The following is a 17309-nucleotide window of genomic DNA, read 5'->3' on the forward strand; positions in this document are numbered from 1 at the left end:
AACATATTATTATGTGGAAAGGCAAAGCCTATAAAGTGATACAGATAAAACCCAACAAATTATATACAGAATATGTATACATGTGGTAGGTTGAATAATGGCCCTACAAAAATGTTTCTATCCTAGTCCCTGAAATCACTGAATATGCTACTTTACATGGCAAAGAGAACTTTGTGGATGTGATTAAGTTACGGATTTTAAGATTGAACGATTACCCTGTATTATTGGTGTGGGCCCAATATAATTATGACAGCCTTTATAAAAAAAGAGGCAATAGAGTTAGAAGTAGAGAAAGATATGTCTGTGGAACCAGAGGCTGGAGTGGTATGCTTGGAAGGTAGAAGGGGCTAGAGACACGGAAGTGGAACCCTCTAGAAAGTGGAGAAGACAAGGGAATGATTTCTTTCTGAAACCTTCAGAAGGAATGCAGCTCTATCCATACCTTTATTTTAGACTTTTTCCCTCTTCATGAGAATACATTTGTTTGTTTGTTTGTTTTTAAGTCACTAAGCATGTGGTAGTTATAGCAGGTAATAGGAAACATATACAATAGGGTGTTGTGCCAGGGCTATGTTAAAATGTGTCTTTGTGTCTGACTGTCTGGGAGAATGAAATCAAGCATTATATGCCAATATTGTAGCCAAGGTATGTTTATCATAACACATTCTAAGGAACTATCAAAAATATTAGCATGGTCTTAGGTCTTGGTTTCACCAAATTAAGGTCTAATAATTAGGGCCTTGGGATATTTTGTTGTGTATGTATTACTTTTTAATATGAAGCCTTCCCTAAATTTTACCTTGATTATGTCTGGATTCTATTGTTACAGAACAAGCAATATGTTTATATTATTGAAGTCATTTTTAAGGTCACAAAAATACAAAAAACTATATTAAAAATAAACATCATGTGGTATTTTAGTGAACTCTAAAGAATCTACTTCAGTCCTAAATTGTGCCTAATATTTCCTTATTTTGCTGTGGGTTAGGTACTTAATTACATATGATGCTTTGAAATCAGTGGGTGAAGTTATTATTATATATATGTATATATGTGTATGTGTAACATACATATATTCAGATATATACATATGGTATATTAATACATATAATCTGTGTATATATAATATATATTCATAAGTATATCTATATAATGAGATGCTTAGTAAAATTAATTCAAAGTATGCCTCATTTATATATAGAAGTATCAGGTGAGTTATCTTTAGAATCAGACATATCTGGGTTTAAATCCTAAGTTCACTGCTTATGAGCTATTAGTACTGAAAACATAGATGCACTAAATATACTTACATATATATTTATGCATTATATATTTACATATGCATATATTTATATATGCACATATACATTTATATATGTATTAGTGTATTATATACTATATAAATTTATCAATTTGTATAACATTTTTTACCTGCTTTCTCAAAAAATAAGATACAGTATGCTCTAGGCAGATATAAAAGCTGTAGTAGAAAGTGAAAGCTAATGGACTAATGTCAATGATGAAGAAAAATGACGAAAAGTTTAATTGAGAGAAGAACTCAACACGGCAATCTAGGGCTACTTGAGATAATTCTCAACCAGAACTTATGAAATCTCCTGACTGTTGTTTCCACTAATTAACTGTAGACATTATAAAGAGATGCAAGTGAACTTTGCTTCCACTATTTTTAAATGATTTTGTTGGGTCACAAATGTCTATGCCTTGTTTCACTTCTGTATGTATAGTGATTTTTCTGCATAACAGACGATTATGTATAACCATGTCTTTGAAAAGCACAATAAAATTATATTTATTGTAATTCTTAGTAATTTTCACCTGCCCTGATTGTCCCTTCTATTCATAAGAATTTGTTAATCTGGTTTCATTTTTACTCATAAGAGAGAATGAACTTGTTAAGGTTAACTGAACTCAAGTTTACTCCCTTTTGGCATTTAAATAAAAGCTAACAGAAAAGTAACAATGGCATTTGTCAGTCTCACCCATAGATTTTGAAAAACCAAGGTTCTATTATGTTTTTAATGATGATATTACATCTTCACCACTTGTCAACAGTATTTTGTAGCAGTTTCTTGTTTCACTGGCTTCTTGATTGATTGGATTCCACCCCCCCAACCCCCCTTAGGCACCTACCATGTGCTTATCTTTTTTCTAGTAACAGAGGATACAAAGACAAATTAGGCCACTCACTGTACTCAAGACTTATGTAGTCTGGGAAGCAGGTAAATAGAGGAATAGTTTAACTTTCTGTATTTGTGGTGTATAATACTCTCCCAAATAATTTATTTTTAATATTCCAGTTTTATGATCACTTGCCAGGACACGTGGAGTTGTTGACTGTGATAATCCAAGTGACTAGTCTCTGACACATACTGGTTTTTCAGTAATTATGAAAGAAGGAAGGGAAGGAAGATGAGTGGAGGATTTCTGATACCATTCTTTTTCCCTCGGGGGGCCTCTTAAAAGACACTGTGATAGAGAGAGAGGTAGATGGTTTGAGACTTGGGGAAAGGAATATGCTGGGAAATAGAAAGGAGAGATTTACATGACACCTCCACATCCTTTCTGTGTTACTCTATAGCACAGACCCTGATTGTTCCAGTGTAACTCCTTGCAAGTTATTATTTATTTACCATAAAGCATCAACGTTGTGAAATATGTATTTATTAAATATATATAAATTAGAGGATATTCATGTTTCTCTGTATGATATTTGTCTCAAAGAGTTTAACTGCGCATTTCTGAGTGGCAGAGAAGACTGAATTGCATCTAGCTTGCAAAAAAGTGCTCAAAATCCGTAGTCCATCTGGTCTGTGGTGTCACACATGGAGAGCAATCATTACCTATGTACCGTTAATGCTTGTAAGGATTGTGATTTACCTTAGGGCTTTTTTCTAAGAAGAAAAATTTTAGGTTTCATCTGTATGGAAGTATATATAGGGAGCTCTCACACATTTGTATGTTTTCTTCTAAGTGTGTTAGGGTAGTTAAAATTGTTTCGAACAATTGCTTTAGGTTATGCAACTCAGAATAGACACAATTATATGTCACCAAGTGCATATTGTGTGTACGACAATAAAGGGTTGCCTATTTTTTTTTATTACAGATTGGTTGTTTACATTTTGTTTTCTGTAATCAGCTTTGGAAGACACTATAGGAATTGAATCAAAATTAAGACATTGAGCTATGTAAAGGAAAATTAGATATTGTGAGTAATCTTTAATATAATTTGATGCTCAAGTAAGTACTGAGTGTAGCATCTCTATTATGAAAGATTCTTTCATTGTTCTATGGTACACTATTTAAGAATGCAAATTCTGAAGCTAGACTTCTTAGATCTGCCAGTTCCTGATGGGCTGATTGGATACGTTACTTAACTTCTTGGTACTTCAGAAGGGAATGGTATTAGTCCTTACTTCCTAGGGATGTTAGAAGGATTGAATGATTTAATGTGTATAAAGTGCTTAGCCTTTAAAGCACATAATATTTACTATAAATGCAATATGTCATCATTGTGAGGTAATTACAATAGCTGCTTTATCCATTTATACATCCATAAATGTATTTGTTCATTTATTTAGCCAACATTTGTTAAACATTTGTCAAAGCAAACTTTGGACTTAGTTCTTTCTAATAACTGAAATTTTACATAATATATCATCCTGGGCATTTTACAACCAGAATTTTGTTTGTTTGATATTGTTTTTTGGTAAATGTGAACACAAACTACTATTCAGGGGAACCAAAAATATGGACCTTTTATGTCGTTTGAACCTCTGATGACAAATGGATAGTGCTTTATTTTGTTGGCCTTCAGAATTTCTGTGTGATAACTGTAAGTACAAAATGGGTTTACGTGCCTCTTGAATATTGGCTAAGATTTTCCACAACTTGAAGAATATGTGGGTTTGAGTCCCTGAAAATTAGTCCCATGGTAAGGACCAACAAATTAAATATCTGATAGCATTACTAATTTGGAACAGAATATCTTGATTTGGCTTTCCTCTGGACTTCAAAAGGTTGACTAGCTGTAATCACTAATCTTGTATTCTTCCTAGTTATAAGCTGTCATGTCACTGCTAGAAATTACACTATTTTAAGATATTGTGAATGGGATGTTTATGAGATCAGCTGATAAGTATCACTCAGTTCTCTCTGGTTATTTTGTAGTCATAAACTTTAAATTTTGTTTGTTTCCACTGGCACAATTTCAGATTTTAAAGGAGTATTGTCAGATGGCCTTGGAGAGAATATATTTAGAGAAAGAAGTTGTGGTGGCCTTGAACTTTAATGATATATTAGGAATCTAATATATTTTTTAAAACCATAAGTAACAAATGATAACTTATTATCATGATTTTTGTTGAATTAAATAATTCCTGTTACTTACATAGCTATGTAAAATTAAGAACAATGGGAAATGATAAAGGATAAAACATGAACTACTTATGTTTATAATGTATTTATTTTATTCTTTAAAATGCCAGATCAGACTAGTTTTGACTGTGAAAATCTTGAAGTAATTAAGATTTGAATTGCAGTTTCCACTGTATGTCTTTGTTACTGTCAGTGGATTTTTCTGTGGTTAAGTCCTTTTATAATACGTATTTATAAGAAGACATTACTTTTTATGAAAAAAAGAATATGAATTTTAAGTATGCTAACCTAATTACTATTTATCCACCTAAAAAACTCAATATCATACCTTCTATTAAGGTTTAATATGGATAAACAATATTGAAAATTATACATAGAACTATAGTCCTTGAATATAATGTAACTGAATAATACTGGGTTGATTAAGGTTTTCCAACTGTGCCACATCATTTACTAGACATAATTTTTTTAAAGGATACTGTAAAAATTGTTTAAACTCTGTTTCTCATAAAATGGGTACTGTGGTTATTGAGATTAAATAATCATTGACATGAAGGCCACTTTGTATACTAAAAATTCCATTACAGAGTAATAAGGAATAAATGGAAAACAAATTCTATGATAATTTATTTGATGTGGGATTAATTTTGTTATCCAGACAGAGGCATGTTGTCATTTTACACATTGTTACATTTAATATTTGTTTTTGTAATTTGCATGATTGTTTTGGAAAATGGTGACTATAAATGCCAGTGATATAGTTGTCTATTTTTATTATTGCCATTTACTTTTCTAATTAACACCATTGTGAATATGACTTCAAAATGATATTTGAAGCATATGGTTTAATACTATTAAGTCTGATCATGCCAAAAATTACTTCTTTGCAATTAAGTTGCTTTTATTTCCTACTGAAAACAATTAATTTTCAATATCTTATGATTTTCAAGTCTTTGAAAAAAAAACACACCATTCCTAATGGGACGTTTTAGTTCATAGGTTCTTTTTATCAAAAAGGATATCATCTCTCTACAACTACTGACATTTAAGGCCAGGTTTTTGTGGTATGGTCTTTCAAAACTTCACTGAGCTCATATATCAAAAGATCCCGTTGCAGGCTCTTAAAATGGAATGATTGTAGGTTTTGTCTGAATGAGCAGATTGAATTTTTATTTGAGAAAGAAACTGCTAAAATGCCCTCTTTCTTTAGAAGAGAGTCTGGATACCAGGTGTGTTGAGAATGCACTGAAGTTATTTTTCTTGGTCCAGTAGCATCAAATGACAACGTAGTGATAAGTATATATTATATGTAGAATAAGTGTGTGGGTGTATATAATATATATGTATATATATATATGTATATGTATAATTTATATTCTGTATATAATATGAGATACAAAATTTATGACATAATATGTAGTGAGTGTGTATATGTTTCAAAATATATGCCTTACTTTTCCATTTTAACAACTTCAGATATGTTTGTAATTTAATTAAACTGTATTTCTCATTAATTTAAAAAAATCTTATTTTTTTACCTTCAAATAATAGATGTTTACTCTAAAGCTTTAAAACTGGCATAATTTCTGCTCTTTGCAGACATTGTTCTCAGCACTATCCAAATATTAGCTCACATGCTCTAAAGGCTCAGTTTGAAGCATTTTTTTGTTATTTTCTTTCTTTTTTTAATTTTCTTTTTTACTTTTTTAAATTTACATCCAAATTAGTTAGCATATAGTACAACAATGATTTCAGGAATAGATTCCTTAGTGCCCCTCACCCATTTAGCCCATCCCCCCTCCCACAACCCCTCCAGCAACCCTCAGTTCTCCATATTTTTGAGTCTCTTCTGTTTTGTCCCCCTCCCTGTTTTTATATTATTTTTGTTTCCCTTTTCTTATGTTCATCTATTTTGTCTCCTAAAGTCCTCATATGAGTGAAGTCATATGATTTTTGTCTTTCTCTGACTGACTAATTTCACTTAGCATAATACCCTCCAGTTCTATCCACGTAGTTGCAAATGGCAAGATTTCATTCTTTTTGATTGCTGAGTAATACTCCATTGTATATATATATATACCACATCTTCTTTATCCATTCATCCATCGATGGACATTTGGGCTCTTTCCATACTTTGGTTTTTGTTGATATTGCCGCTATAAACATGGGGGTGCCTGTGTCCCTTCGGAACAACACACCTGTATCCCTTGGAAAATGCCTAGTAGTGCAATTGCTGGGTCATAGGGTAGTTCTATTTTTAGTTTTTTGAGAAACCTCCATACTGTTTTCCAGAGTCGCTGCACCAGCTTGCATACTGTAGTTGGACTAAACCAGATTATGTATGAATGAACAAACAAATCTTTACCAAAAATACTAATGGATCAGGAAAATATTAAATATAGGAAAGAATAATACCCAAATGAAGAAAGACAAATATGGTGACAGAGATCAGGGTATAACAGTCAATAATAGCTAAAGGTTTAGGACAGCAGCAGTTCACAGAACATTAGCACTAATCCAGTTTCTAACCTCAGTTTTCTAAATTTATATAATTAGGCTAAAAAAATAACTAATCTTAGCATGGTTTACCATTAGTGATTCCCAAATTTTAGTAGTAAAATGATTCAGTTAGAGAGTCTTTATTAAAACTTGGCCCCAGTCTGACCACCTAATTCAGAATTTCCTGGAAAGAAAACTAATGATCTATATTTTTAGGAAAAACTGGTCCAGGCCAACCTGGATAATAAGAAGCTCCTAAATATGATGAATTATGCATGGCAGGGATAAGGGGTGGCTTCCAGCTGGCAGATAGTGACAACCCAGATGTCCAAATTTTGACCTCAGAATCAGTTATTAGATACTTGTATTTTTTTTTAGAAATTGTATGCAAATAAACTAATACATTACTCATGTAGAGGGACTTTTGTAGGAAAGTAAAAGAAGTGCCGTCTGAGGAAGTTTTAACACATTCATGGACTGTCACAGACTGAGAGGATTTCAATGTTGCCTTGTTTGGCTTTCTCAAAGCTTTAAGATTCAAAATACAGGTAGATAAGTCAAATGCATGGAGATATATTATTCTTAAATACAAGTAATAAATTCATGGTTCTGTCTATAATCTATTTTTGTCTACACAAATAACATTGGGTAAGTGACTGATGAATGGTATTTTCTTATTCCACTTAACACAATTAAGTTTTGTGTTGTCATCATATTCATTCTCTTATTTTTATAGACATTCTATCCTAAGTGAACTATTAGTCACTTCAAAATTCAAAAACTTTTCAGTGCAATACAAAAATCTATAATTAACAAGGAAGTTTGCCTATAAGTATTTATTACTATAGATTCATGAAATTCACTGGATGTAGAATACCAAAACATCTCCTCTCTACAGGTACTCTGCCTTTTGATCTCACCCAACATTTAGAACGGTGACAAGTTCAGAGAAGAGGCTAGAAATGATTTTGATTGATGGAATCATTTAAGAATTATGGAGAATCCATTATTGAAGTCTTCTGAAACAACTGACTGATATTTTACAGCTGATATTATTACAAAGGGTATTTATTTGGCACCCACCCTATATCTGATATTATACAAAGAGAATCATATTTCAACATTACAAAAAGATGAGTTTGTATCACTGTTACTACTTTAAATATAAAAAGGACATTTATAGAGGTTAAGTAACCTAAACAGGATCACACAGCTAGAAAACTGATTGGCTGCCAAAGGATTTGAAGCCAGTTTTGTTTGACTTGAAAGCTATGTCATGGCACTCTTTCCATGTGGGGATAGTGTACCTTAAGCTAGCTTTCCATATTTGAAGAGGTAGGACACATTCTGCTTTACATAATGATGGCAGCGTTTTGTATATCATTGCTTGAGCTGCTGAGATTTTAGTGATTTCTAGTTATATCATTATCAATAAGTCAAACAGACATAGATTAGCAATTCTTTAACCGCTAGACATATATACTAGAATTGAACAATTAAGTAAATGTTCGGTAGATGGTTGGAACCACTGTTGGAATGTGAGGTTATAAATAACTAGTGTGGAAGCTGTGATGACCTGTGTAGTAACTGATTAGAGTTGCTAATATCAGTATATACTCATGTTTCATTTAATATTCATATGTATGTAGATATAAGTATATATCTATAGATATACATAGGTTGACATAAACACATTTAGTTCCCAGCTCTATGACTTGAAAGGAGAAGCCCTGACACCCCAGTAGCAAAGAGCATATCTGGATCTTGGTTTCTAATAACATTCTCCAATAGAAGAAACCAGTGCTCTTAGGAGAAAGGACTGATTCTAGAACTGTGTGCATCTGATCTAGTAGTGCCATAAAGTAAGTAAAATACATATAATATATATTATATTATATATTCATATATAAATTAAATATTAATTTATAATATATAATATTATATATAATTATATTATTATATAATATGTACATTTATATATATATATATATATTCTATATATATTCTATTCTAACCTGAGTGTGGTCTTCTCTTCCCATTCTGACCATAATAAGATAATTTAATATATTTACAATATATTATATATCATATAATATGTAATAATATAAATATAATATAAATATATTACATACAAATATATATGATATTTATATATAAATATTTGTATACATATATATAAAGAAAACCAACAAACCCACAATGATAAGGGTGTATCAGAGAGACTGAAAGAGTAAATCAATGGTCAAAGTTTTAACAATTTGAGTTGCAAAATAAAGTATTAGATTTTATACCAATGTATAAAAAAATTCCTTGCATTTACATTGATATAAATATGTGATTAAACAAACAAACAAATAAGGAAGAATGGACAAATCTCATATGCAGATAACTTATGCAAATACTCTGGCCTCAAGGAAGTACAGTATACTCCCCATTCCTTAAGTGCAGGCTGTACATAGTGACTTCCTTCCAAAGATTAAAGTATGGAAAACTGGAAAAAGAAACTTGATTAACACTACTGCAGTTGGGCAATCAAGGTTAACCTAATAGTGATGCTATACTGATAGTATGTACCCTTGATATGATGTAATAAAAAGGAGCTTTACCCCAAAAACCTCATAACTCTAATCATGAAAGAAACATCAAATCAATAATGATTGAGAGGTATTCTAATTCTTATCAGTATACTGAAAAAAAAAATGTCAAAAGCACCAAATCATACAAAGTCTGAGAAAGTATTACAGCCAAGAGGATCCTAAGGAGACACGGTGACTATACCATGTAATCTGGTATACTGGATGGAATCTTGGGACAGAACAAAGATAATAAATAAAAACTAAGGAAATCGGAATAAAGTATGGACTTTAGTTAATAATAATGTGTTAATATAATTTCATTAATTGTGACAGATGTAGTGTTTACACTGTTGTGAGATATTCCTAATAGGAGACACTAAGTGTGGGATATGTGGGAACTTCCTGTACTCTCTTTATTATCTTTCTATAAATGTAAAAATATTTTAAATTAAAATAAATTAAACAAACAGACAAAAACATTAACCCATAATGGGAACTGTAACTAGCCTGAAGGATCAGTACCTTGCTTATCATACTATTAGTTAAATGTCAGCTCCACCATTGAAGCTGTAACACAGAAACAAATGGAATGTTCTCACAGACCCAAAATGTGAAATTCAGAAGTTACATAAATTGTTTTGTTCTGTTCACAACGTGATTTCTTTAGTATTTTTGTTCTTCCTACCCTATGGCAGTAATACTTTTATGATTTAACATCATTCAACAAAAATTTACAAGCAGAAATGCTCTGAGTCATCATTCTCATTTTGTGCCATGCTCATTTCATGAAAGCTCGAACAGGTAAAGAATGAGTTAACGGTATCAGTGGGAAGATGACTAACATAAATTAAACATACCCTTGATGCTGACAAATCTGCTTACAGCTTTATTATTATTATCATTATCATTATTGAGACAGAGAGAGAGACAGCGAGAACATGAATGGGGATTGGACAGAGGGAGAGGGAGAGAGAATCCCAAGCAGGCTCTACACAGGGGCTTGATTCCACCACCCTGAGATCATGACCTGAGCCAAAACCAAGAGTCCAGTGCTTAACTGACTGAGCCATCCAGGCACCAATTGCAGTTATTTTAATGTGCATAATATCTGTAAAATACTTTACAGAAGTAAAGCACTGCCATCCATAATTTGCGCATCATCATCATGTCCTCAGGAGCTGTCAGTGTCCCCACTTTCATCAGCTTTACCCAAATGAGTCAGAGACGTGTTGTCACAGAGGAAATTATTTCTGAACTTTACTCCTAAACTATTCTAACCTGAGTGTGGTCTTCTCGCCCCACTCTGACCAAGCTGTAAAGAATGCTATTTAGTCTCTGAGAAAACCCAGTCTGGAAAACAATGGTGCTTTTTAAATAGAGTCATCTTTGAAAGCTACACAATTTCTGTTTAACTCTGATGGAGGTAAATAACAAAGTATTCCACTTCAGGCTAATTATATCTATGTTAATATTCAGTTGATAACCTCACTTTGAAATGGTTTATTATTTTTTTAAAGGATTGGTTAAATTTTAAAATAAAACACAGATTCCCAAATCATAAGATCCTAGTGTATGCACTTAAGATGAGACAAACTCAGTTTTGTCTGATGATGTCATACATGATCATGTATGTATTTCCCATTCATTCAGCCATGCACCCATTCAACAGATATTTATGAGATTTCTAGATGCCAAGTAACTTTCTGGAAATTTTTTTATAGCAGTGAGCTAAACCAAATCAATTCCAACCTTCATGGAGCATACATATTAAATTCAATTTATGAATAGAAAAGGGGCAGTATCATCAACTTGTTACTGTTTCTACTTCTGTATATTTGCTACTTTGCTATAAACACTATGATAAAGTACAGAGTCCATAGCTTACTCTTTTCTTGTTTCCTTGTCTTCTGGATGCTTCTTCCATAGTGCCAATTATGGCGTGACTTTCCCTCATTGGGAAACCAATAAGGACTTTGAACCTATGCCAAAATATGACTGTGAGAACTACCTGTCAATTACAATTTCCATAAAAGTAAACAAACTGCAATTTCAAAGATACTTTTAGAGAATTTTGGTTTATATGCACAGTGAGCTTTCTTTATTATTGCAGAAAACTCTGAGGAACTGGATATGTTTGAGAAAACAAGATAAAACTGAATATATGAACCCTCTGAACCTGAATATCATAAAGCCCGTGATTATAAGAATAAAAAATTACACATTCAAGTTACAAAGTCATTATCACCCTGTTATGGGTATATGAAACACTAGACAGTTAACTAAGTTTTGTTTCCTACAGGTTGTATCTGTTTCCATTTATTTTAGTATGTGTATGAAAGACATACTTCACCCTTGAGTTTCATAGTTGATTTTGTTGACACAATAAAATAATGTTAAAAGATTTTATAGATATCACTTTGATTGTTATCAATCATTTGTTCCATACATATATATTAGACTCTCCTCTATCCCAGGCATTGTTCTAGATATAAGAATTCAACAGTGAATAAAATAAACAATATCCCTGTCCTCATAAAAATGACATTCTACTTGAGGGATTGAAAAAAACAAATCTGTAATTCAGATATGTATATCAGGTAGTGCAAGTACAAGAGCTAAAGAGAAAAATAAAATCCTGAAGGAGCAGAGGGCACGGTGAGGAGAGAGGGGCAAGGGTGAGAATTGGTTACTCAAATCATAGAGTGGACAGACAAGGTCTCAGTGGGAAAACCACAGGAGAGGGAGAAAGCCTTGGAGAAGTCAGGGTGAGAAGCACCTCTGATGCTGGAATACCAAGTCCTTAGGCAGAAGTGTGTCTGAGGTGCCCTAAGACCAGACAGCCGGGACAGAGCTAGCAGGAGATGAAGTAAGAAAAGATACAGGGTGCCAGAAAATGTGAATCCTTGTGTGCAGTTTTGGATTTGTCTTTTACTGTTTAGTGAGTAAATTGTATATATTTATATATCATATGTATGATATAATATAAAGTATATCTAAATTCTATATATAATATGTAAATTGCATATATGTATATATAACTTAATCTCACCAGATGTTTGATGTTGTTCAGATAGGGCTATGACTCTGGCTATACACTATTCCCTATGGCTGGCATCTGTTCTACCTTATATGTGCATTATACATATAATATACATATAATATATAATATATATTATTACTCTCCTTTTCTCTGCACACATGCACACACACGTGCACACGCACACCACTCATTAGTCCATGATAGTCTTTCCTGTGTCTTATCAAAGCTAAAAATTGCAAAGGTAATGATCACTTACATCAAGAAAGATACTAGCCATGACATATTTGTATTGTCACACCCAGAATCTATACAAATATCCATAGATTGACAAAACGGATGTTAAATCAAGTATCCACATTATTGGAATCCAGACACATCTAAAATAGCATATATTTTTCTATTTTCATTAGAAGAGCCATGTAATAGGCACTGACAGATAGCAATGAACATCGTAAGTAATTGTGACTTCTAGTAAAATATTTGAGGGAGATGGAAATGAAGGAATTTTTTATGAAACTTTAACTGACAAACAATATTATATTAGTTTCAAGTGCAAAAGATAGTCAATATTTTTATACATTATGAAATGATCACCACAAGGTCAAGTTACCATCTGTCACTGTACAAACTCATTACAATATTATTGATTATATTGCATCCCCCTGACTTATTTATTTTATAACTGTAAGTTGATACCTTTTAGTCCCCTTCACCTATTTCACCTATTCCCCTGTCTCTCAGCTCTTTAACAACTGTTAGTTTATTCTCTGTATCATTTAGCCTGTTTCTGTTTTCTGTTTTATTTTTTTTAATTCCACATATGAGTGAAATCATATTTGTCTTTCTCTGTCAGACTTATTTCATTTAGTATACTACGCTTTAGGTCTATCCACATTGTCACAAATGACAAGCTTTCATTTTCTTATGGCTAATATTCCATGTGTGTATACACATATATACACATGCACACGCACAAACATACACATATACATATATACCAGGCATATACCATATGTATCACATAAGTAAATATATATATATACATACATATATATCTTTATAGTATGTAACATATATATAGTATAACATAACATATTTTATAACTTTTCATCTAATGATGGACACTTAGGCTGCTGCTTTATCTTAGTTATTGTCAATAATGCTGCAATGAACATAAAGATCTTTTCAAAAGTGTTTTCACCCTTTTTTGGGTAAATACCCAGAAGAGGAATTGCTAGACATTACGGTAGTTCTGTTCTTTAAGTTTTTGAGGAATCGCCATGTTGTTTTGTTTTTATTTCTTTTTAATTTTTTTAACGTTTATTTTTGAGACAAAGAGGCAGAGCATGAGTGGGAGAGGGGCAGAGAGAGAGGGAGACACAGAACTTGAAGGAGGCTCCAGGCTCTGAGCTTTTAGCACAGAGCCCAACGCGGGGCTGGAACTAATGAGTGGTGAGATCATGACCTGAGCCTAAGTCAGGTGCTTAACCGACTGAGCCATCCAGGTACCCCACCATATTGTTTTCATAACAGCTGTACCAGTTTATCCACCAACAGTACATGAGAGTTCCCTTTTCTCATATCTTTGCCAACACATGTTATTTCTTGTCCTTTTGATAATAGCTATTCTGACAGGTATGAAGTGGTATCTCATTGTGTTTTTGATGTGCATTTTTATGATGATTAGTGATGTTGAACATCTTCTAATGTGCTTGTTGGCTGTGTGTCTTTGGAAATGAGTTTCTTCAAGTCTTCTCTCCACTTTTGTTTTAATCGGGTTATGTTTTGCTGTTGCTGTTGTTGTTGTTGTTGTTGTTGTTGTTGTTATTGAGTTGTATGAGTTCTTTATATATTTTGCATATAACCCCTCATCAGATATATCATTTGCAAGTAACTTCTCTTATTCAGTAGGTTGACTTTTCATTTTATTGATAGTTGCCTTCACTGTGCAAAGGTTTTATAGTTTGATGTAGGTCCATTATTTTTAAGTTTACTAATTTATTTTGAGAGACAGGGGTGGGGAGAAGGGGCAGAGAGAGGGAGACAGAATCTCAATCATGCTCTCCACTATCAGTGCACAGGTGGATGCAGAGCTCGAACCCATTTACCATGAGATCATGACCTGACCTGAGATCAAGAGTCGGACTCTTAACTAACTGAGACACCCAGGGGCCTCAAAATCCCATTATTTTTTTTAAAGTTTGCTTTTCGGGGTGCCTGGGTGGCTCACTCAGTTTAGCATCTGACTTCAGCTCAGGTCATGATCTCACAGTTCATGAGTTTGAGCCCCGCGTCCGGCTCTGTGCTGACAGCTCAGAGCCTGGAGCCTGCTTCGGATTCTGTGTCTCCCTCTCTCCCTGCCCCTCACCTTACTTTGCTCTCTCTCTCTCTCTCTTTCTCAAAAATAAATAAACATTTTAAAAAATTTAAAAATTTTGCTTTTATGCTTTTGCCTGAGGAGGTAAAAATATCTAAAAAAAATCACTAAGAATAATGTCTATGTTTTTCTAGGAGTTTTATAGTTTCAAATCTTATATTCATGTCTTTAATGCATTTTTAGTTAATTTTTGTGTATGGTGCAAGATAATAGTCCAGTTTCATCCTTTCACTTGGTTTATTGAAAAGACTATCCATTCCCATTGTATGTTCTTTCTTCACGTGTCATAAATTAATTGGCCATATATGTGTATATTCATATCTGGACTTTCTGTTCTGTTCCATAGATTTATATTTCTGTTTTTGTTCCAGTATCATACCATTTTTATTACTGTATCTTTGTAGTGTAGTTTGAAATCAAGAAGTATGATACACCCAGTTTTGTTATTGCTTTGGCTATTTGGTGTGTTTTGTGATTCTGTATGCATTTTAGGATTATTTGTTATAATTCTATGAAAAATGTCATTCATGTTTTGATAGGGAATGCACTGAATCTGTAGATTGCTATAGGTGGTGTGGACATTTTAACAAAATTAATTCCTCCAGTCCATGAGTGCAGCATATCGTTCCATCTATTTGTGTTGTCCTTAATTTCTTTCTTCAGTGTCTTATACAGACCTTTCACCTCTTTGATTAATTTTATTCTTTGGTATTTTATCTTTTTTAATGTCATTGTAGCTATGATCTCTTAATTTCTCTTTCTGGTAGTTCATTATTAGTGTATAGAAACACAATAGATTTCTGTGTATTCATTTTATATCCTGGAACTTGACTAAATTAATTTTAGTTGATAGCATTTTTGGTAGAGTCTTTAGCTTTTTCTATATATAGTAAGTATCATGTCATCTGCAAATAGTGACACTTTTACTTATTTTCCAATTTGGATGTCTTTTATTTCCTTTTCTTGCCTAATTGCTGGGGCTATAACTTCTAATAATATATTTAGTAAAAGTTGTAGGAATAGGCCTCATTTTCTTGCTCCTTACTTTAGAGGAAAATCTTTCAGATCAGATTTTTTTCTGCTATTGTTTTCGAGAAATATTACAAGTTTAATAACATGTTTGAAGGCAACCCTCACTATATTTAAGATATGATTTTATCAAGGATTATAGGACCCATATCATTATAAAATTATAAAAGAATCTTAATGTTGTGAAAATATGGTAATATAGATAATCATGTGTACTAGCTTAATGGGATATATTATACAGAGTCAATACATTTTAGAAACATGGAAGATATATAAGGTCATCAAAAACATCTTTATTCCATAAGGAGAGTAAGATAGTTCATTTATGTTTCTAAACTTCAAAGAAAAAAATGTAGATGTAGGATTCTATATGACTATAGTTTTAAAAAAATTCTCAAGATACTTGATTTATATTTGTAACACACTTTACAGTCTATAAACATTTTTATTACATAGAGAAAGTAAAATTGTTTTCAGGTTAAAAGAAAATTTAATTGTTTATTCAGTTTTTTGCTAAATTGTTAATGTATAATTATATTATATACTAAGAATGCCATTATAAATTATACCACCTTGTAATTTCAGGACTCTGTTAATCATGCAATTCTTTATTTATACTATTTTGCAGCCCCCTCTCCAGTCACCAATGTGAAAAAGGGGAAGATTGCAAAAAACAGTATCTCTTTGTCTTGGCAAGAGCCAGATCGTCCCAATGGAATCATCCTGGAGTATGAAATTAAATATTTTGAGAAGGTGAGACTAATAGAATAAAGAATGTCCTTTCTTCTTCTCCTTCTCCTTTCCTCCTTCTCCTCCTCATTCTCTTCACCCTCTCTCTCCCCCACTTCTTCCCCTTCCCTTCCTCTCCTTCTCCTTCTCCTCCTTCTTCTTTGTTTCACTTTAGCAACTGCAATTATCCAATTTTTAGAAATGTATGTTGCAATTTTGTGTGTAGATCGATGACATGATTATGGAGGCTAGACGTGTATAGGAAGCATTCTATTTGTATTCCATTAATGCCGAATAGTTTATGCTGCACACTACTGCCATAGAGTCTAATCAGCTTAACTAGGTTTCACATTATTAAAAAATGAAGTCATGGGACATTTTGAGTGTTGCACTTAAGTTCTTGACCTTCACCAGTGACTGCCATGTATGACAGGGAAAAACACATATGGTTATGGCCATTAATGCTGCATAATACCTATGCTCTTAAGGAGATATGGGTAGATAAGATATGAATATAAAATATAATTTTAAAATCCATATCAAAAATCTAATACTGTATTGTAAACTTTATTTTAAAATTTGAGGGCACAAAATCAGAATTGTATGCCTCACATTATACATTTTCTCAATTTTTTTCCTTAGGCCCACTCTTGCATGTTTTGAC

The 17309-nt window shown here is 32.5% G+C and overlaps 1 protein-coding gene across 4 annotated transcripts in view; it reads left to right on the forward strand.

Moving 5' to 3' along the window:
- Window positions 1-17309, forward strand: part of EPHA5 (EPH receptor A5) — a 338688-nt gene that overhangs the window by 228403 nt on the left and 92976 nt on the right. For all 4 annotated transcript variants that reach the window (XM_030313778.1, XM_030313781.1, XM_030313779.1 and 1 more), the window contains exon 6: window positions 16545-16669. In XM_030313778.1, the coding sequence (XP_030169638.1) occupies window positions 16545-16669 (125 nt within the window). The remainder of the gene's footprint in view (window positions 1-16544; window positions 16670-17309) is intronic.

The sequence above is a fragment of the Lynx canadensis genome, chromosome B1 (genome assembly GCF_007474595.2).
Source record: "Lynx canadensis isolate LIC74 chromosome B1, mLynCan4.pri.v2, whole genome shotgun sequence".
In the NCBI taxonomy this organism is placed as follows: domain Eukaryota; kingdom Metazoa; phylum Chordata; class Mammalia; order Carnivora; family Felidae; genus Lynx; species Lynx canadensis.